This window comes from Talpa europaea (assembly GCF_964194135.1).
Source record: "Talpa europaea genome assembly, chromosome: 4".
Lineage (NCBI taxonomy): Eukaryota > Metazoa > Chordata > Mammalia > Eulipotyphla > Talpidae > Talpa > Talpa europaea.
The window spans coordinates 127,720,809-127,743,453 of record NC_140070.1 but is presented as its reverse complement, the minus strand read 5'-3'; the positions used below and the strand labels follow the sequence as shown (position 1 = coordinate 127,743,453).

The 22,645-nt window shown below is 35.9% G+C and overlaps 2 protein-coding genes across 2 annotated transcripts in view; one reads left to right on the top strand and one right to left on the bottom strand.

Moving 5' to 3' along the window:
• Positions 1-4,009: 4,009 nt before the first annotated feature.
• On the top strand, positions 4,010-14,037 carry HSPA13 (heat shock protein family A (Hsp70) member 13; the record flags this gene model as incomplete). The annotated part of the gene is made up of 5 exons (XM_084232217.1): positions 4,010-4,346; positions 6,108-6,448; positions 9,793-10,006; positions 11,626-11,793; positions 13,370-14,037. Exons 1-5 carry the CDS (start codon positions 4,322-4,324, stop codon positions 14,035-14,037), a joined length of 1,416 nt encoding a protein of 471 aa, XP_084088343.1. The 5' UTR covers positions 4,010-4,321.
• Positions 14,038-19,928: 5,891 nt separating this feature from the next.
• Positions 19,929-22,645, bottom strand: part of LOC311170359 (multidrug resistance-associated protein 1-like) — a gene marked incomplete at both ends in the record, with an annotated part of 110,365 nt that continues 107,648 nt past the window's right edge. The window contains 3 exon segments of the mRNA XM_084232725.1: positions 19,929-20,061; positions 20,386-20,580; positions 21,543-21,709. Coding sequence (XP_084088851.1) covers positions 19,929-20,061; positions 20,386-20,580; positions 21,543-21,709 — 495 coding nt within the window.

The following is a 22,645-nucleotide window of genomic DNA, read 5'->3' as shown; positions in this document are numbered from 1 at the left end:
TGATCAGTCCTCTACCTTGGCACTGATCTTTGCAACACTGCTATTACCCTGTTTCACACTGATTTTACTCTTCTACCACAGATTAGTTGATTAAATTTCTTTGGGCATTTTTCTAAGCTCATTCTGTTCCACTGAACCATTTGTCTGCTTTGTATGTTTGCTTGTTTGTTTGTTTGTTTGTTTGTGTTTGTTTTTTACCAATACCACACTATCTTTATTATAGCCTTATTATAAGTCATGAAGTTGATAGTGTCAGTTCCTCTTTCAACATTGTGTTGGCCATTTTGAGTCATCTGCCTCTCTGTATAAAATATATAATCAGTTTGTTGATATTCACAAAATAACATTTGGGGATTTAGACTGGGATTACACTGAATTTACAGATCAAGTTTGGAAGAATTGATATCTTGACAACACTGAGACTTCCTATACATATCCTATACTTAAGTATATATAAGTATACTTCCTATACTTCCTAAAATATCTATTTATTTATTTGTCCATTAAATTTTTTCATAGAGATCTTATACATTTATTATTAGACTTATACCAAAATATTTCTTAGTTTGTAAGTTAACATAAATAGTATAGTATTTTCAATTTCAAATTCCACTTGTTAATTATACAGAAAAACAACTGACTTTGATATATGAAACTTGACTTCTGGAAAACAAATGCATAAATATATACTGTTCTTACATGGGAAATCTCAAGTGAAGATAACAGTACTTCTTAAAACAATACACAGAATTAGTCAATCAATATCCTAATAGGGGGTCTCCCTGGTGGCCCAAGGGTTAAAGTCTCAGCGTTATCAAGCTATTGCCAGCCACTGTAGCATGAGTTTGATCCCCAGCTAGGTAACAAGCCCATATGGCGCAGCAGACATCTCCCATCTCACCTGCTGCTCCCCTCAGCAGAGTATTTCAGTAGATCCGTCTGTTGTGCTCCCCACTGTCTCTGATGAATCCTCTCATACCCCACATTTCTGGCCTACACCCCAGTTCTTGTATGCATAAATAAAAATAAATCTTAAATTATAACCCTAATAGGATTATTTTGTAGGAAAGGGAACTAAGTTGATTGGTAAGTCCATGTAAAAACTAAGTTGATAGTTAACTTCATGTGGAAAAGTAAGTCAATGAAAACGGATAGGAAATTACTGGAATGAAGAATAAGTATATATTTGTCCACTCAGATATAAATATGTAGATAAAGTTTCAGTGATTAAAACACTATGCAACTGATCTTGATAATCAGATTAATGAAACACAGTAATTAAGCAAAAGACCAATGTGCATGTGAAAATTTTGTATATGGTAAATGGAGCATTTCAAACCAGCTGAAAAGAATAATTTATTCAGTAAATATTATTTTTTAAATTACTTGTATGTCTAAGAGATTGGAAAAGAATTGAAAATCAATATCACACATATAATAAATTTCTGTTATCTTCTAACTTCTACAATTTGAATATTTAAAAAATATGTAAGAACAAAATGTGAGACTAGTGTTCAAATCTTAGTTTGTGAAGTTCTTTTAAAGCCTGAGACAACAACGCGAGAAGCCATAAAAGAAGAGAGTTGACTATATAAAAATTTAAAACCCCAACATGGGGCCTCCCCGGTGGCGCAGCGGTTGTGCGCTGGCTTGCGAAGCTGCCAGCAGCTTCTGCAATGCTGGTTCGATCCCGGCTGCTCCCCAGCCACAGGAGGAGGGTCCCTCATGGCGTGCAGACCCCTCCTGCCGCACGCTGCTCCCCTCAGCAGTGTACTTTGGTCCTTCTGCCTGCTCTGCTCCCCGCTCTGGCTCTGGTGAATTCTCTCACCCTCCTGAGCTTCTGACTCTACCCAGTGCTTGTATAAATAAATAAATCTTTTTTTTAAATAAATAAATAAAACTTCAACATGACAAAGTATGGCATAAAGAAAATAGAAACAAATGGTATCATGAAAAAAATTACTATGACATATAATTGAGAGCTTTGATGTGGATATTCATAAGAAGTATCTAAGAAAAACAGAAAAAAATGACCAAATAGTGAGTATATATGAAAAAAAATCACATAAGTGAATGTCTTTTGAGAAGAACTGACCCATTATTGTTGGCCTTGAAGATAGAGGGAAAGAGTCCCTGAGCCTTGGTTCAGGATGATTTCTAGTAGCTGGCAATGGCCCTCAGTTTACAGCTAGCAAGAAAAATGGGGACCTTGATCTGACAATGATAAGGAAATTAATCCTGCCAGCAACTCAAATTGCAGGCTTCAGTTTACCACAAGTCCTGCTGACTTGATTTAATCCAAAGAGACCTGCTCCAGATTTGTGACCCACAGAATTATAAGACAATTTGTGCTGTTTAAAGACAATAAATTTGTGGTAATTTGTTACGGCAGCAAATAGAAAATTCACACAATTTGTCTAGTTGCCATTTAATTCCTTCCCTAGGTTAAAGCCTTCCACTTTGAGATCCTATAATCTGTACCTACTTCTTGAACAAATCAGGATCCTATTAGGAAGGAGAAATGGGTGAGTGGCACAGTGAAAGGCAATAACCAGTGTCTGCAGAGAAAACAGCAATCAGTACTTCCTGAACCAAATGACTAATCCTCTTGATTTAGTTTGCCTCTTTAATCCTGTCTTTCAGATTTCTACTTCATGCTTTATGAAGCAGCTGCTCTAATCTAGAGATTGATGCTCTTGGTAATTCAGTTCCCTCTTCCTGAAACACCTCCAGCCCACTGTTTTATACTATCCCATTAACTACCCTACTGACTCCATTTTATTCTTCAAAATACTGCTTAGACATATTCTCTTCCTTTAAGCTTTCTTTTCAAGGCAAAACTTTAACTGTTTATTCAAAGAAACTGTTTAGTTTCTTTCTCGTGTCAATATTGCAAACATGATCTATACCATAATAAATTATCCTTGTATGTTTGTCCTCTGTCTCTCCTGGATATTACCAGTGGCTACCACCATGTTTAGCATGTAGTTAAGAGCTCAATAAATTCCTGTTAAAATGAACACATACATAATAAAATTCATGAACTGAGTGTTTGAGTAAGTATTGGAAATAAGGGAACTGTACTGAAGAGCACTCATTATAGACATTTTTTATCTTTGTGAAAAATTCTAAGAAAATACAAAAGTAGAGAGAGACTTATAATTAGGCCCATTAATCATAATTCAACTTCAGTAACAATCAACATTTTCAAATATATTTTTAAATCAGCTAGAAAGACAGTGGCAGTTTACTCTTCCCAACAAACTGACCTATCATCAGAAGGAGTTGTTTACATCTAAGGTTAGGAGGTGGACTTCAGTTCTCCAGGATCTCAATACTCATGAATATTAAGAGCAATTAACAGACAAAATACCCTCTGAAGGAACCACTAAGTAAGCAGTGACCAAGGAGCAAGCACTATTGGCCTACAACAGATATATCCTGAAACACGTTTCACAAACGTCCAAAACAACCATTTCATGTTATAGGACTTGTCCTGAAAGTAACTCTTGTCACTTAAAAGTCAACACAAGAGAAAACTAACACGTTATGTTCTTTTTGTTTTCAATGGTCCACTTCAGTGCTACCAATAGAGAATACGTGTCACTGCTGTCCTGGGTTGATCGCATTGACTAAAGACTTGGCATTCTTTGATTTCTAAACAAAAGCAGCAGGCTGAGAATCTTGTTGGAGCTTCAGGGACCTGCAACCCAGCCTCTTTTGTATCCACACTTCACCAGAGATACGTCTAAGGTATATTGGGCAGAGATGCAGGTGGGAGTGATAGAGAAATCTCAGCTCAAGTCTAGACCCCAAACAAAGGAATATGCTTTACAAAGCAGGGAGGACAAAAGAATAAAGGCGTGAACTCGGACCTGCTTAGAGCCAGGTCTTATAAAAACCAATGACCTAACAGTCCTCACTCTCCCGCCATCAATGAAAGTAAGCCGAACTACACTTCCCAGAATGCAATGCGTAGGCGGCGCTAAAGAGATTGTTTTTACCTCCTGTTGGCTCTCAGCGCCTTAGGTTTGGTTATAAGCTCCAGCTGCTCGTCTTGGCCCTTTTCCTCGGCCTAATTGGCTCGGCAGCCGGTGCGTAGGAGAGCGTCTCAGTCGTCACGGATAGCCGTTGAATGGAGACTCTCGGGCCCGCGACATCATGGTACATGAAGTCCTGGCTCGGGCCGGAAATGTAACTTTTCCGCCTTCATCAAAGAAAAAGAACTACATTTCCCAGGAACGCGCGGGGCCGCCGGGCGGCGTGGGGGCGGTGCCTCGCGTCGGGTACAGTCATCCCAAGTCTCTTTGGCAGGACTGTGATGGCCGGAGAGATGACGATCTTAGGTCAGTGATGGGGGGGGGGTCCCGGTGGCAGTTGTGGGCGCCGGAGCGGTTTGGGATGGCGGGATTGGACGGGGCGGTTGTCGCACCTCCCGAGTCCAGTTGGCTAGGTGGAAGGGCGCAGTAAAGGTGACTTAGAAGCAGTTTCTGGTTGTTTGGGGCGCCGGGCTGGGGGTCGCCTCCAGGAGGGCCGGAGCTGGAGTAGGCCTGGGGGGGCTGCAGCTACCCTCTGCGGACTTCGTGGGAGCATCCGCTTTCCAGCAGAACGACAGTTTTGAATCATTGGTTGAATTGAGGCCTTTAGGAGTCTCCGAGCCCGTGAATCTCCAATACCCTTTGTGGAGGGAGAGGAGCAGCAGCAGTGTCAGGGGCTGTAGACCCCTGGGGGGTCAGGGGTCCCCCTAGGGTACCGGATTTTGCGAGATCCAAGCTCTTTCCATCAATTGGGGGTAGGAATTCCACTCCCGGAAGAGCGGGTGGTGAATTGTTTTTGAATTTTGCACGTAGGAACGAGAGGAAAGTGGGGTTGCCTCTTGATTTAATTTCTTTGAGTTATGTGTTGACGAGGATGAGCTAACAATTAGTAAGATAGACTCCTGCAATTTGACGTTTTGAGTCATGTAACAGGGATGGACACAGGTGTTTAACACAGCCTCCTGAAACCATATAACTAATAAATTGTGAATTCCAAGAGACAGACTTCTTGATCGCTTATGTTACAGTCTGCATGGCATTGTTAAGATTCATTTTTTTTCCATCAATTAATATCTGTTGAGGAGCTGTTTGGTAGGAACCATGCCTTGCTCAGGTAATACAACACTCAATAAAATCTCCTTTCTAGAAGTTTCCATGTATGTTGTCATCAGTTATACGTGCCTGTGCTTTTCCTTCCCTAAATATTTTCTCTATAAGAAATATGCCCTTAATTCATATTTAAGTTCAGAAAATTTAACTATGTTCTGTGATAAAGTTGAATAGCTAGGCAGCTTTCAAAATCATTATCCATTCCATGCTTTTGGAAGAAAAAAGGAGGTCAAGAGCCTGACAATACTAGAAGTTTTGCTGTGAGAATTTTAATTATGAAGTTCTTTTTTAATAAGAACGAAAACCCTCTAAAAAGCAATAAAATCTAAATGCCAAATGATCAAGAAATTGGATTAGATCTAGCTTTCCCTCCAGGTAAATGAATGGCTTTTCTCCAGCATCAACACAATTATTTTTTGAAATAATTTTGCTTCATATTCTTTTATTCACCATGAATGAAGTACACATACAACTAACTACACTTCCTGTTAATTGTGTTGTAGCCAGATTACATTATAAAGAACGATGTCTAAAGAAATGTTATCATTGGTGCTATAAAAGAAAATTTTTTTAAGATTTATTTATTTATGCATACAAGAGCTGGGGTACAGGCCAGAGATGCAGGGGGTGAGAGGATTCACCAGAGACAGAGCAGGAAAAAGAACAGGCAGGCTGACTGAAACACACTGCTGAGGGGAGCAGCGGGCGAGTCTGGAGAGATCTGCTGCACCATGTGGGTTGCTCCGTGGCCAGCCGGGGATGGAACTTTTGCTGCAGAGGCTGCGGATTGCTTCATAGTGCAGTGCTTAACCCATTGCGCCACCAGGGAGGCCTAGAAAATATTTTGAGAATGTGTAATTTTAGTCTTGTTTCAAAAAGTGGTATTAAAGGGACTTTGCTGTAATTTGACATATTGTACTACTTTGATAAGACAGAACTTTTAATTTGCTTGTATTTCAGGATCAGCTGTTCTGACTCTCCTTTTAGCTGGTTATTTGGCACAACAGTATTTACCATTACCTACTCCTAAAGTGATTGGCATTGACCTTGGCACCACCTACTGCTCAGTTGGGGTGTTTTTTCCTGGCACAGGAAAAGTAAAGGTTATTCCAGATGAAAATGGGCATGTCAGCATACCCAGCATGGTGTCCTTTACTGACAATGATGTTTATGTGGGGTATGAAAGCTTAGAGCTGGCAGATTCAAATCCTCAGAATACAATATATGATGCCAAAAGATTCATAGGCAAGATTTTTACCCCAGAAGAACTGGAGGCTGAAATTGGCAGATACCCATTTAAGGTAAGTGACAAAACTGGACTCTTACTTAATTTTAGTTCAATATAATGTTTCAGTTTATGCTTTGACTTCCAGTTACAAAATGTTTTATTTCAACCAATAAATCTGTATCTTCATTTAATCTGTATCAAAGTTTTGTTATCTCAGATAACAAGCAATCCTATAGCAGCTCCAGGGTAAGTAAGTGAGTGGCCCTGCAATACTATTATGAACTTAGGATCTTACCGTGTTCTTGCTCTGCCATCCTCAGAATGTCCACTTAGGTCTTTCATTGTAACAGAGAGGCTAATAAAACCCTTGTAGAGTGGGTAGGTGGTGGATGGATGGATGCATGCATGCATGGATGTATGGACGGATATTCTATGTGAGTATATACATTTTATATACTTAAAAAGATCATACAAGGCATGCTGTTGTATGACTCGTTTGAAACTCAACAATGTCGCACAGACAATAAGTTTACATAAGTATTATTCATAGTTGTTTGGAATGGAATGCTGTTTGGTCCCCCTATTTAATTGTTCAGTCTCAATATCCTTGTGCATATATCTTTATACACATCTCTGATAATTTCCTAAATTTGAGTTCTAGAAGTAGACATGAGAAATGAAATGTGTGCACATTTTTTAAGACTTAAATGACCAACTTGCACACAGAAAAGTTATGTCTTCTCACTGTGGCCTCTTGCAGTTTCTTTCTAGGTGCAGAAGTTGCACAGGGTCTGGTGGAGGGAGGGATAGGAATTTTCACAACTCCCCAGGGTGGACTCAAGACAAAACTGGGAACCCAGAAAGTGTGTCATGGATGGTCCCACTGCTGAACCCAGTCCCTGGCCACCTAGGTGTCCTTCATTGAACTGTCAAACAGACTATGCTGCCACTGTGAATGGTGCACTCTCCTTCCTGCTGGTGCTGTGGGACAGCCTGATGCTGTAGGGACTGGTTGGGGAAGGACCTGTATCCTTCCTCGTGAACTGGCACCATTCCTGACTTATGTTTCTCAGTCTTTTTATGGTTTCAGCTCTCATTGCTAAAACACTGGTCCTCCCTTCGCCAGCTCCATTCCAGATGTTACTGCTCCCTCTGGATACTTATCCTCAGTATCCCTGAGACAAGCAGTGACTCAAGGTTTCTGTCCATCCACCATCTTCTATATCCCCTTTCTTTGCATATTTTTTCCTAATGCTTTTGTATTAATATATGCAGGTTGAGGTTAAGCTACATGTTTTGAACATTTAATGGTTAAACATTAAATGTTTATTTCATGTAACTTTTTCTTTATAAATTAAGAAGTGTTCTAAATGCATAGGTTTTAAAATAGGTAGCTGCATCTGTGCTGCTTACCAAATAACGCATCCATAAAAATTATTGATTTATCCACTTTCAGAGGAGTAAAAAAAATTGCCCCATGATTTCTTTGTTGTTTTCTAGTTTATTCCTTAGACTCCTATATATTAAATAATTGACATATAACAAAATAAAAGTGTATGGTGTATAAGTTAATGACTTGATTGACATATATTATGATTACCACAGTAAGCTTAATATCTGTCATCTCATATAGCTATGAAAACCAGCTTTTTTCCTTGTGATAAGAACTCAGAATTTAGTCTCTTGCCAAAGTACTTACTTTTTTCCCCAAAACTGTCTAATTTTGGAGTTTCAGTGAATAGCCCATGCATATTTTTATACACTTCTCTGATAATTTCCTAAATTTATTTATAATACAACTGGAAACATGACCACCTTCATTCATTTACTCCACCTCTGGTCTACAAGTATGTGACTTTTTTGTTTCTTGTTTTTGTTTTTTTCTTTCTGATTCACATGTAAGTGAATCAAGCTATTTGCTTTCTCTGAACAGCTTATTTCACTAAGCGTAATATCTTCAAGTTCCATGTATGTAGTAGAAATTGCATTCTTCATTTGCATGGATGAGTAATAGTCCTCTGTGTGTGTGTGTGTATGTAGTGTGTGTATTTTTTTGGTATCTATACAAGATATTAGATATATATGTATAGATACCATAATCCCTTTATTCATTCACTTATCAGTGGACACTTAGGTTGCTTTTATTTTTTTAGATTTATTTATGTATATAAGAGCTGGGGTACAGGCCAGAGGTGTGGGGGTTGGAGGTGAAAGGATTCACCAGAGACAGAGTGGGGAGCAGAACAGGCCAATCTTCTGAAATATGCTGAGGGGAGCAGCAGGAGAGACAGGAGAGGTCTGATGCGCCATTTGGATTAGCTCCCTGGCTAGGGATTAAATTTGTACTGTAGTGACTGCTGATAGTTTCATAATGCTGAGACTTAACCTCTTGTACCACCAAGGAAGCCCTGTAGGTTGTTTTTACGTCTTAACTATTCTTACAAGCAATGTTGCTATAACACAGGTGTGTAGATATCTCTTCTGTATAGTCTTTGTTTCCTTCCAATATATTACCAGAAGAAATGATGGATCATATCTTAGTTCTAGTTTTAATTTTTGGAGGAACCTCTATGCTGGTTTCCAACTAAGAGTTATTTAAAATTCTAAGTGATATGAGTTTTTGTTGTTTCTTTTTTATGTGTGTTACGATGGTACTGGTGTCTTTGGACCTTATTATAATAATGTGTGTAGCTTGCTTGCATTTCCCAGACGAGTGAAATACTTTTTTGACAGTCACCATTTTCATGATTGAAAACTAATTATGTAGTCCAGAATGACTAGAAAAATTCTTATAATTTCTTAAAACAGACTAATTCTACTACTGGTATTAATGCAATCTGTTGGTGAAAGTAGGACACTATTTTTAAAACTAATGTAATCTTTTAAATATACAACTACATCAGTAGGAATAGTAAAGTTTTGTCTTCTTGGACACAAGAATGTAAGTGATAGTTAATTCATAGATAAGAACATAATGAGTTAGTAAAATAATTCTTGTTAGTATACACCAGAACATTCTTTCTGGTATTTATTATTTTTGGAAATAAGTTAATTTAGGGAAAGAAAAGGATCCTGAGATACAAGTTAGAGCAACTGTTCTTCCTTATATTTTATCATTCATTTTGTCTTTCATTTAATAAATACATATATTGAGAGTCTTCTATTTGCCAATTAGATGCATGGTGATGAATTTTTATTATTCTCCTTTCTTGAAAACTGTGGTGTGGATTCACTTACAGTTTTTAAAGTACAATTTTTCAGAAATAACCTCTGATCTTCATGAAGTTAATTTTATGACCTTGTAAATGTAAGGGGAAGTTTTTATTGAAAAAATCCAGTATGTGTTTATTATATATGTGTATGTGTGTATACATTGCAAACTCAAACTTTTTCTCTTTTTTTGACAAATTCTATTAGGTTTTAAACAAAAATGGATTGGTAGAGTTTTCTGTGACAAGTAATGAGACCATCACTGTTTCCCCCGAATATGTTGGGTCCAGACTCTTGTTAAAGTTAAAGGAAATGGCAGAGGAATACCTTGGAATGCCAGTTGTCAATGCTGTGATTTCTGTGCCAGCAGAATTTGATCTGAAACAGAGAAATTCAACAATTGAAGCTGCTAACCTTGCAGGTAATAACACCCTTGCCTGAGTTGCATTTTTCTCAAAATTTACTTAACTTGAAAATCTTCTGTAGTCAGTTTTATCACTTTGAAAACCACTTACCTTGGTGCTTAAATAAATTGCATGGTAGTAAATTAAATGGATTTTGGCTCGGTTTTCAAATGATCATTATGACATCTCCCAATCAGATATGTCTCCAGACAGTGTCAGGTGTCTCCTGAGAGGCAAAATCACCCCTGGTCAGAACCCTGATGCATTGTATATCATAAAGTAACCTGCTTATTATAAAAAGGGTAAGACGGCAAGATTGTTGGTAGTAATCAGGAAGTGGGGGGCTGACAATGGTTGGGTAGACATTATTGAGAAAGTGATATTTATGCACTCTTGAAGGAGCCTACTCTTGTAGTTAACCAAGCAGATACATGGAAGAAATATGTTTCATGGAGAGAGCACATCCAGTGTAGCAGCCATAAAATGGGAATTTATTGGTAATTAAGAAGTTAGAAGTGGGTAGTATGACCTGAGAAGAGTAAGTGATGAAGTCAGAAACTAAGGGGAAAGACATAGTATTTAAATAAATTCTTCAAAGTTTGATAGTTTTTATGATTCCAATACCTAATTCCACATTACTTTCCTAACTATGGTAGTTACGTTGAAGCAGGAATGGTCCTCAAGGAAATCTGATTTTTTTACATGCACTTTCAATTTAACATTACCTTCAAAATGAGATTTGCTGTATATGTTAGGTTTGCGTTTGTGGGTCTTGCTTTTTCAGTACTTTTTAAAGAGTTAACGTTGTAGCAATAAGAGCAACTCATCTAGATTTTTTTTTAGTCATTTTATTCATGTGTTTCTTTTTAGTAAAAAGTCATTTTTTTCTTTATTGAGGTAACATTGTTTTATAACACTATATGTGATACAGGGAATAGGTTCACACCTCTTCTGATATATGTTACCACACCACCCCCACCATCCAATCACCCATAGCCCTTTACTCTATGCCACTGGGCCCCCTGCTACCTTCTTCCCGTCTCCACCCTGCCTGCCACGCTAGTGCCCCAAATCTGCAGACATGGTTCTAGGATTTGTTTTGATTTAGTTTCATCACTTCTCTTTTTATCTCCCTTTCTATATTCCACATATGAGTGAAATCATCCAGTATTTGTCTTTCTCCTTCTCACTTACTTCATTTAGCAGAACCCCCTTCATTCCTTCTGTGTTCTCATCTTTCGAAAGTTTTTTTAAAGAAGCATAGTAATTTATCTCATTCTCACAGCAATTTGTTATAGTAACTAATGATTAAAATTTTATTGCTTATATATTCCCACGTAATATATTAAAAATTAGAAGAGTGAGAAACTTTTTAAATATTATAGAACTGAGTGATGTATTCCACTGAGTTTGGGCCTTTATTACTTTGTTTAATCTTTTAGAATACCTTTAATGACATGCTTAAAAAACATGTATTTCCCATTTTCCTTAATTTTATTGGGTTTATGACTATTCTTCCTCATTATTTCTCTGTGTAGTTGAAGTTATTGAAAGCACTAATTAACTATGAGATTGAGTGAGGCATTTCTTAATAGTGTCTGCTCATGAATTATTCTTCCTCCACCTAATCTCACAGGACTAAAGATCTTAAGAGTAATAAACGAACCTACAGCAGCAGCTATGGCCTATGGTCTCCACAAGGTTGATGTCTTTCATGTCTTGGTGATAGACTTGGGCGGAGGAACTCTAGATGTGTCGTTGCTAAATAAACAAGGAGGAATGTTTGTAACCCGAGCAATGTCTGGTAAGGAAAAATATAGGAAGACTTAAAATTAAATTAGTTCAGTATAAAGTATTAAAAGGGGAGGGGAGAAGTAAAAGGACAGGAAACAAAAGGGGTGGTAGTGGTGGAAAAGAGTTGAGCCTTGATGAACACCAGTTTGAACTGCACAGGCTCACTTATATGTGGGTCCTTATTGTCAGTAAATATAGTTGACCTTCCATATCCACCGGTTCCACATTCATAGATTCAACCAGCTGAAAATGGGAAACCCTTGATTGAATAACAGGGGCCAATGATAATTTGAGCATCAATGGATTTTAGTATCCTTGGGGACCCTGAAATCAATGGATACCAGGAGACAGCTATAGTTAAGTTTTGGGGGTGTCAAAAGAATTTTTTTCCAATACTTTCATACTTTCTTTTGGTAATCTTCTATATATGTAATTTATACTATCATTCATGAATTTTTGTAGCAGAAAATGAAGTCTCAAAAGATGCCTGGAAATCCTACAAGTCAAATAAGTACACTACCATTTGTATCTCACCGAGCCAGTACTTTTCATAATCTTTGAAGGGAACCAAAGGGGATGAGTTTTATTTGGTAATGTTTCACAAATAGATACCTTCAGAAATATTATAGTATTCTGTAGGAAATGATACAGTCATTCATCCTAAATACTTTTTTTAAGGATTTTGCTTTCATTTATTTTAAGAAATTAAATCTGTTTGAAAAGTTGACGTGTAAGTTAGAGATGGTCTAACTTAAACACTTTCTTTCTCCTTACTAGGCTTATTTTTAGAACCAGTTTTAGTGTCGGGGGTTTAAATTATTCTTTTCCTTGGACATCATTTTTTCTACTTGTTTCTTTTTTTTTAATTTTTTAAAAAGATTTATTAATTTCTGCATACAGGAGCTGGTGTACAGGCCAGAGGTATGGGGGGTGAGAGGATTCACCAGAAACAGAATGGGGAACAGAACAGACAAATTGACCAAAGTACACTGCTGAAGGGAGCAGTGGGCGAGTAAGGAGAGGTCTGCTGCACCATGTGGGTAGCTCTGTGGCCTGCCGAGGGATCGAACTTGTGCTGCAGTGGCTGTGGACCGCTTCACAGTTTGCATCTTAACCCTTTGCACCACCAGGGAGGCCCCATTTTTTCTACTTGTTTGCCCTTAACCACTCCAGTAAAAGCATTTTTAAGAAAGGATAAAATGCCCCAGTACCTTTTAATTAAGATGTGTTTTTTTTCTGTTGAGAATTATGACAATTAGTCATAATTCAAGTAGCTACTTAAAAGCAGTCTATTTTCTCAGTTTTTATTTTCTGAAAAATCATTTTGATATAATTAAGAAATACTACCTTATATATACTTAAAAATTTTAACTCAGATGTACAATTTTTATCATACACATTTGAGCTCAAATATTGTTCCAGTTATTCTTTATCACTTTTGTATGAATAAAATCCTAATAATAACATTAAGCAAGAGATTTTCTATTCCTGGAATTTCATTTTTATACATGCATGTTACAGACACAGTATACACATACTTATACACATGTGTATATATGAATAACAAACTTTTATTTTTAACTTAGGAAACAATAAACTAGGAGGACAGGACTTCAATCAGAGATTGCTTCAATACTTATATAAACAGATCTATCAAACATATGGTTTCCGACCATCTAGGAAAGAAGAAATCCACAGATTAAGACAAGCCGTAGAAATGGTGAAATTAAATTTGACTCTTCATCAGTCTGCCCAGGTATCAGTATTACTCACAGTGGAGGAAGAAGCCAGGAAAGAACCCCAAAGTGGTGACACTGAACTGCCCAAGGACAGACTTTCCCCAGCAGATGGGCACCATGTGAATGGTGTGTTTGGAGTTAACCATCCTGAAAAGAAAAGTGGAGAAAGTCTGGTTTTATTTGAAACAGAAATATCACGGAAGCTCTTTGACACCCTTAATGAAGATCTATTCCAGAAAATACTTGTACCCATTCGGCAAGTATTAAAAGAAGGCCACCTGGAAAAGACTGAAATTGATGAAGTGGTTTTGGTTGGTGGCTCTACTCGTATTCCTCGGATCCGCCAAGTCATTCAAGAGTTCTTTGGGAAGGATCCCAACACATCTGTAGACCCAGACCTGGCAGTGGTGACAGGAGTGGCTATCCAGGCAGGAATTGATGGAGGCTCTTGGCCTCTTCAAGTTAGTGCTTTAGAAATTCCCAATAAGCATTTACAAAAGACCAACTTCAACTGAATTATGGAACAATGATTATCACTTATGATATTGCCTGATGATCTTTTCTTTTTATCAGACCACTTCCAAACGAGAAGTCTCTGAAGTATCTTGCAAATTTACCTAAAAGGCAGAAATTACATACACAAAAAGTTTTCATAACATTTTTTTTAAGATTGAATATGACCAGATCAATCTATTTGATTTTGGAGAGAATCCATTCCAACAGATACTTTTACAGTAATTTAAATGAGGTAAAACTTAGAGGAGCGCAAATTGAGGTATTTTCTGGGTTTCAGTAGTAGAGAACCATATGCTCTTAAAATTATTTACTGTAAACATTGCCTAGTGCCAATTATAGGATCCCCAGTTCTTACTAAATTATATTAGCAGGAGCTGGTAGTATATTTACTTGACTATCATATGTAACTTAATTTGATCTATACTTGAAGGATGGTGTTGATGTCAGGTATTTACATTGGCTGGGATATAGCAGTATTATTCATATAAGCTGCACATAAGATACTCAATAACTGCCATATAGCAAATTTACTTTCATCAATATGATATCACATTAAGTGTCCTGTTCATGTAAATGCACAGTCTCCAGATTTTTAAAATATATTTATTGGATCAATTTGTTTTCTTTCTAAATTAGTTACAGAATTATTCAGTGTTTCCTACCAGATAGTAGAAACACCTAACTTATAATCTTGTTTCTTCATCTACTGTGCCTCTTTCTCTTAATGGTTTTCCATGATTCTGCCTGGTTAGAAAACAATAAGGAATTGTTAGTAGCAGTTTCTAAAATGTGTTAATGTCACAATAAAGCCATCAAACCATCATTACTATCACGTTTCTTGCTATCCGAGATATTTGTAAATAGTGATTAGCTGTAGTACTTGCTTTATAATTTTTTCTTTGTTTTTAATAAACCTTAGAGAATTTAATTTGCATTTGAACTATCAAATCATAATTGATTCAGTTTTATTGAGATTCATCATATTTAATTTTGAGTGAAGGAATTGTGTTCAATTGTAAAAATCTTAGTTTTGTTTCCTGCTATCATTTTAAAAGTCACACTTGAACTGTTTTCAGCCTTAAGGTTAGATGAAATTGCATTTGAATTTACAGTAAATTGAATTCTGGAAGCATTGTGGGAATCTGATATGGAAGGCATTGTTGATGCATTTCACAAAAGAGAATTTGTTTTGTTTTGTTTTTGTTTATATCCTTTTAGAAAAACTACACGGACCAAAAAAGTACAGCAGTTTTATTTCTGTGATGCCCATATTACTAGATTTTTTTTTTTTCCTTGTTAGAGGCATGCTTGATTTCAGTATTTAAAATTTATACTCTGGTCAACATTTTTGTTAATGTAAACTATGTCAGCTTTATCCATGATTGAATTTGAGAAGATGTTGAGTTTTCAATCACCCAAAAAGAAAACTACACAAATCATTCCAGTGGTATTAAAACATTTCAGCTTCTCAGTATAAAGCTGAATGTTAACGTTTTGCAGGTCTCTAAAAAAAAGTTGCTTAGCAAAGGAATTGCTATTATAATAGAGTTTCAATCAGATAATTCTGTGTAGAAAATGTGGTAGATAGCTAGAAAAGCATAGAGTGTTGACATTTTATTTTAGAACTAAAAGAGAAATGCCAAAGATGAATCCTTCACTGCATTATGAAAATATTAAAGTGTTTCCTTGGACTTTATATAAATCTTCAGTAAATTTTATAATTGAAAAAGGCCTTTTTGTAAAGCTCTTTAAGAGAAAAGCAATTTATCAGAATCTCCACATACAATATCAGCTTTAACCTCTAAAGCATTTTAAGATTTTTAAAAATAAACTTGAATTTCTCAAATACGTAAAAGGCAGTTCAAAACAATCTTAATACTTTTTAGAGGAAACAATTTGCAAAACAGGGCAGCTAATCTCATACACTAAAATTGGAATATTAATTTGTTTATGAAAGTAGAATGGCAGTGTTGGAATTTGTGGAAGGCAGTTTAGCATTTTCTCTAGTTACACCTGAATGAATGTCTGCCTTCAATCATATTGTAGGGGTCTCTGTATAGTCTTGAAATCATTGTAGTTTATTTAAAAGATAAAAATGTATCCTGAAAGGGATGATTTATGCTAATTAAAGATGTTTTTCACAAGGTAAACTACATTTTGGTTGTACATTTAGCTAGTGTTTTATGAAGTATGTAACTTAAAATATTAACAGTCTTGTATAGTTAGAATATGTGAATTAGTTATTTATTTTGTATCAGGAATGTTTTGGTACTGTGTTCTTTCTGAAACCACTGAACTTACCAACACCTACTGCTGTGTATAACATATACTGAAGATTGTGGTTGCTGTGTCTTAACAGATTGTTCTTCTTAAATTTGTGTGTAATTCACATTTTAATGTAAATAAATAACACTTCGCGGTTTATTTTTTAAACTGTGTACTTTATTTTTCATTCTTTGTTCATTTTTTGAATTGTATAAATAAGAAAGTGAGGACAGAGCTGATCTGATGCTCATGGTTTGTGACCTCAGCAGCTATTGCCTCATACCCTGTATGCTGACTATCTCGGGTTGCTTACATACTTTTTGCTACTTGTTGCCCTAATTTACAAGAGACAGTTCCTATATCATAGAAACAGTTTCTCCCAAATTCTGAATGCTAATTCACACATTTTGGCTATAATATAGATAGTTTGTATTGCATAATAGACTATTCCTTTGGTTGATGGTTTAATACTTTATAATTTTCTAACAAGATTTGTATTATCTTTTTTTTTTTTTTTTTTTTTTTTATAGAGGCATGTTTATTATTTATTTATTTATTTGTTTGTTCGTTTTGTTTTTTGTTTATACATGCACTGGGTTCAGTCAGAAGCGCGGGAGGGTGAGAGAATTCACCAGAGCCAGAGCGGGGAGTAGAGCAGGCAGAAGGACCGAAGTACACTGCTGAGGGGAGCAGCGGGCGGCAGGAGAGGTCTGCGCGCCATGTGGGACCCTCCTCTGGTGGCCGAGGAGCAGCCGGGAATCGAACCGGCGCTGCAGAGGCTGCGGGCAGCTTCGCAACCCAGCGCTCAACCGCTGCGCCATATCAAAACAATTTTGACAAAAACCTCAATATTACATTTCTAAGAAATTCATTCAAATAACATCTCAAAATAGCCCTTAAATAAAATTGGTAGGCTTAACTCTCACCAATTGTGATTCTTTCATAGGTATTTGCCAAGGGACTCTAATTTGAGGAAATGGGCCTCCCTGGTGGCGCAAAGGGTTAAGTCTCAGCACTATGAAGCTATCAGCAGCCACTACAAGAGTTCGATCCCCAGCCAGGGAACTACCTAGACCTCTCCAGACTCGCCCGCTGCTCCCCTCAGCTATGTATTTAAGTCAGTCTGCCTGTTCTGCTCCCCACTCTTGTCTCTGGTGAATCCTCTCACCCCTCACATCTCTGGCCTGTACCCCAGATCTTGTATGCATAAATAAATACATCTTTAAAAAAATTTTGAGGAAATATAGTGACATTTCTGTATTTAACAAATACACAGTGCCCACTGAGGTAGGTGTCCTCTAGTAAATCGTCCAGTGATCCTGACCTGATGTTCGCCAAGTTGTGTAATACTCTTGCCTTGAATTTGGGCAAGATTTGATGACTTGCTAATATACTGAACATGACAGAAGTGCTTGTGATGTCACATGGAAATGTGGGTTAAAAAAAGACCGATATCTGATAGTTCATGGGTAAATAGGTGGTGAGAATTTTACGGGGACTATAACCAAGATGAAATGCATACATTGTACAAAAATGAAAAATGATATAAAAATAAAAAATAAATTAACGCATTTAAAAAAGAGAGACCAGTCTACATTGCAACTGACAGTGAATGAGTGTTCTTTTTTCTGCACAGCTTGCCCACGCTTGTTTCTTAGTTTTGTAATAGTGACCATTCTCACATTTGAGATCATTTCTCATTGTGATTTTTGTTTACATTTAACTCATAAGAAATGACTATTTTCTTGTGCCGGTTGTCCATCTGCCTTGATTTGTGAAATGTCTATTTAGCTCTTCTAGTCAAAATAAGTTTATTAGTGTTGGGATTTTTTTTTTTTTTTTTTTTTTGGTTGTTAAGTTGTTTGAGAACTTTGGAAATCTTAGATATTAGTCACTTGTTGATTGTCTGATGTGTAAAAAGTTTCCCCCATTCAGAAGGGCTTCTTTTAGGGAGAGTTTCTTTCACTGTGTAGAAGCTGTGATCTGATGTAGTCTCATTGTTTATTTTTGCTTTTGTTTCCCTTGACAGTCTAGTTGAGTCTCCAAAGACATCACTGAAGCCAGTTTTGCAGCCTGTGTTTTCAGGTAGGTGTTTTATGGTTTCAAGTATTATATTATAGTCTTTAATTCATTCTGAGTCAGTTTTTATGTATGATGTGAGATGGTATGCTACAATAATTTCATTCTTTCTTGCCTATGGTTTTTGTATTAGATTCAAAAAATCATTGCTAAGACCCTTGTCATACTACGTTTTCTTTCAGGAGTTTTATGGTTTCAAGCCTTACATTCAAATCATTTAATCCATTTTGAATTAATATTTTAAATTACAGAGTATCTATGATTGGCTTACTGTAGGCATAAAGAAGCTAAAGCATGACATTTAATTGACTAATGAAATATCTAAATCCTTCAGTGGAATCAACAAATATTTATTCAAAATTTACTGCATTCAAAGAATAGTGGTAGGCATTTCAAGGATTGTAAAAACAGGACAATATTTCAAGTAATTTACACACTAATGAGAGCAAGTTTTAGAAAAAATAGGGTTTTATAATTTAAGCAGTTTTCGTAAGTACTTTCAGGGGATGAAACAAGATTATGCAAGGTTGTTGTATAGGGAGGAGACAAAAGAATAAAAGAACTGGTGAACATTAAAACATGTTAAAATATTTTATTAAAATCAGCTTGAAGGAAAAATACTGAAGTTTCAACACTTCAAATTTGAAGGGCAAGACAGAGAAATAATGTTGCTTTTATAATACTCCATAAACTTTTAAGTCAAAAAGCTTTTAGATAGTTTTAGAACTACAAATCAGTAATCTTCTCATGAATGTATATCATCTGATACATAACTCACTGAGGTAATCCAGCCAAAAATAATGTTCAAAAAAATTCTTTTCTCAAAGTAGTAAAAATATTTTTAAAAATTATTTGTAAATATATATAGCACATAAAATTCAGTTAACATATAACCATTCTTTCCAAAAAACAGCTAAATAGCTTAAAATTTCTTTCTCTTGTTCCTCCATAATTTTATATACTGTACAGTGACTCAACACATTGCTTATATATATGTGGGTAAATACATATGTATATACATTTATATACTTGTGTCTATTGCACTAAAATACCCAGTTATTCATTCTACAAATATCTGTAAGGTACCAACTACATGAAAGCACTATGATACATAACAACTAAAATAGGACACTTGCATTCAAGAAGCTTTAGTGGGGAGAAAGACTAAATGAATTAAAATAGATTATGATCCCTCCCATGACAAAGGTTTGCACATGGGGTCAGTGAGTATACACACACACACACACACACACACACACACACACAAGCGCATTTGGATCTGAAGAAGGAAAAAATGAAACCTTCAGAGAGGTGACCCTGAACAAAGTCAGAAATGTCAAGTATCAGAGGCATTTAGCACCTACGAGAAAGTAGCTAGTACAGAGACCGTGAATGTGAGAGAGAAGATACAGCCCAGTAGAATTAGAACTATGGTGCCAATCAACATATGTGCCAGATAGTAGCCTATTTGTACATTTCTTCCCGTCTTTTTTTTTTAAATACCAGTCTTTTCTTTTAACTTGATGTAACCAAAATACAATTTAAGTTATTTATTTTTTGTCTCTGAGTCTTGTTTTATTCCAGCTTCTTTTATCATTTCAAAGAAAAGTCCTTTCTGGTGTATCAAATTCTGTGGTGTTTCAAATTCTATAATCCTTCCAGAGTCTAAAACAAGCACCCTGCAATGTAGAAAAAAATCCAATTAGGCAAACTATAATCATTTTTTCCAGTTCACCTTTATTTTATTTTTGTTAATGTAAATATTAGATAACTAAGTTATATCAGATATTCTATTTACTTTATCAAGTTTTCTAGTTTATCTTAGCATTAAAATTTTCTTGTAATTATTTTGGAAACTCCCATCCACTAGGAAAAATTTTATATTTCTTTGCACAGATACTATTTTTTATTTGTGGTAAATAATATTAAAATTGAAATGTTTTATATGTTCAATAATTACCTCTGTAGAAATTGATTTATTTTTGAAAACAAGAAAAGCTTACCTATCTGAATCAATGACAGAATGCAGTCGATGAGCAATTGTCAGGACAGTACAGTTGGAAAATTCCTTCCTGATCGTTGACTGTACCAAGCTATCAGTTTCAAAATCAATGGAAGCTGTTGCCTCATCCAAGACGAGAATTTTTGTTTTTCGAAGCAAAGCACGAGCAAGACAGACAAGCTGCCGCTGTCCAATGCTGTTAGAGAAAAGAAAAAAATAATTTCAACAGTAAATTTTATAGTCATGCACTTCCTGTTCTAAAATGATTCTACCACACATTCATAATTAAATATTTTAATCAAAAGTATTCGATGAGTGACAAATATCCAAAAAGAAATGAGTATACCAGCCACAAAGCCAAGTTCTGGAAATAGAGCAAAGAACAAAGCAGGCAAAAATATTTGTCTGTACGGAATTTACATTCTCAAAATAAGCAAAATATATAGAAATAAGAAGAATTCAAACAGACAGAAAGGGAGGGTGTAAACTGGAGTGTACATTTTAGATGGGCGTGTCAAAGAAATCCTCACTCAAAGAACCCTTTTAATTTAAGACCTGTAAGAATTGGGTGCTGAACCAAGCAGATTTCCAAGGGAAGCATTCCTGGCAAATGCTACAGCTGGTATAAAATCCCTGAGACAGGGAGGAGCTGGTCAAGCATATTCATGAACCAGCAAGGAATCCAGTGTGGCAGAAACAGAAAGGAAAGAGGAAAAAAAAACAAGGCATAAGCAGAGCTATGGGATGCAGGAGTTGAGGGGAGCTAATTCTCTTGCATAGTCTCTGAACACATGAAGGGAACTATCTAATAACATCAAACAGCCTTAAGACAAAGGAGCCACTTAAAACATTTTTTCGGAAGGTAATTCTTTTAGGAGTCTGCGCTAAAAAAAGATTCAATTAGATGATTTATCATATTTTACTATTCCTCTCCCTTTTTTTCCCCTTTACCAGTAGTTTTCCAGCCTGTGGTGGCCATCTTATTCCTTGTCCCTCTTCTCTATAGAGAATCAGCAATGGTGTGTTTTGAACACACCAAACAAAGTCCTGGTGGCTTAGAACCAATTTCCCTTTTAGGCCAGCTCTAAAAAGGTGGGAATGAATTTCTAAAAAAGTGGGAATGAATAACCTGGGCAGAGGGCTTTGTTCTTAGCTTACCTGAGATTTTCACCACCCTCAGAAACCTCATGTAACAGCTTTTTGGGAAGGGAACGTACAAACTCTTTTAAGTGACAAAGTTCCAGCACCTTCCACAGCTCGCTATCAGAATACTTCTCTAGGGGATCCAAGTTCATTTTAAGGGTTCCAGAAAATAAAATAGGATCCTAGAAAATAAAATTGGTACTTGGTAATCTTGCTGTCATTTGAGGCATAAGTACAGTTTTAAAAATAATCAGACTCAGAAAATAAGTATGGAAATAGAAAAATGACCAAACCTAATATAGTTATTAAATTCATTTCATATTTAAATTAAAAGCAGAATAGAATTAGAATAAACTATAAATCATATTAAATCCTTAAAATATTTGTTTCTCTTTTTCCTCCTCGTATACTTGTATAAAAAAATGTCAGTCACAACAATAGTGATCATAAGGGATATGATATAAAATAGGATATATGTACAATATGTATATTTTATTATCAAGAAACACTCCAACCAGAAATAATAAAAGTCAAATTCTCCATTTTACAGAGAGTAAACTATAGATTCCAAAGAACTCTTGTCCACAAACTAGAAAGTAAATGTTTGGTCAAGTCCAATCTCTTTCTAATACACCAACATGGCTGGTAAAACTGTATTTTAATATACCTGCATTTTATTCATAAAAGAGGAGTGGTTAATCTCTCCTTTCTTTACAGCATTCCCTGCCAGAATCAGATATTACTCAAATTTTTGAAGGAAATTTATAAGCATAAATCTAAATAATATGACACAGAAATTATAGTATTTTAAGATATTTTTAGAAAGTAATACAAAGATCTCATAAATGTTCAGTTTAAATTTCTCAGTCTCAAGTGAACAAGTCATCTTTAACTGCAGACATATGTTTAAACCAATATGCATACTTGGTAATGATCAAGTTGCTTTGATTTCACAGATGGAAGAATCAAAGGACTTTAGAAAATGATGTGATCATTTTTTTTTTCATGTTTCTAAACTTCAAGTCAAAAGAATCAAAATTCTACAGTCCTATCACCAATCAAGCAAGAGCTTCAGATATTTCTTTCTCTCCATAAAACACAATGCATTCACTCTGCTC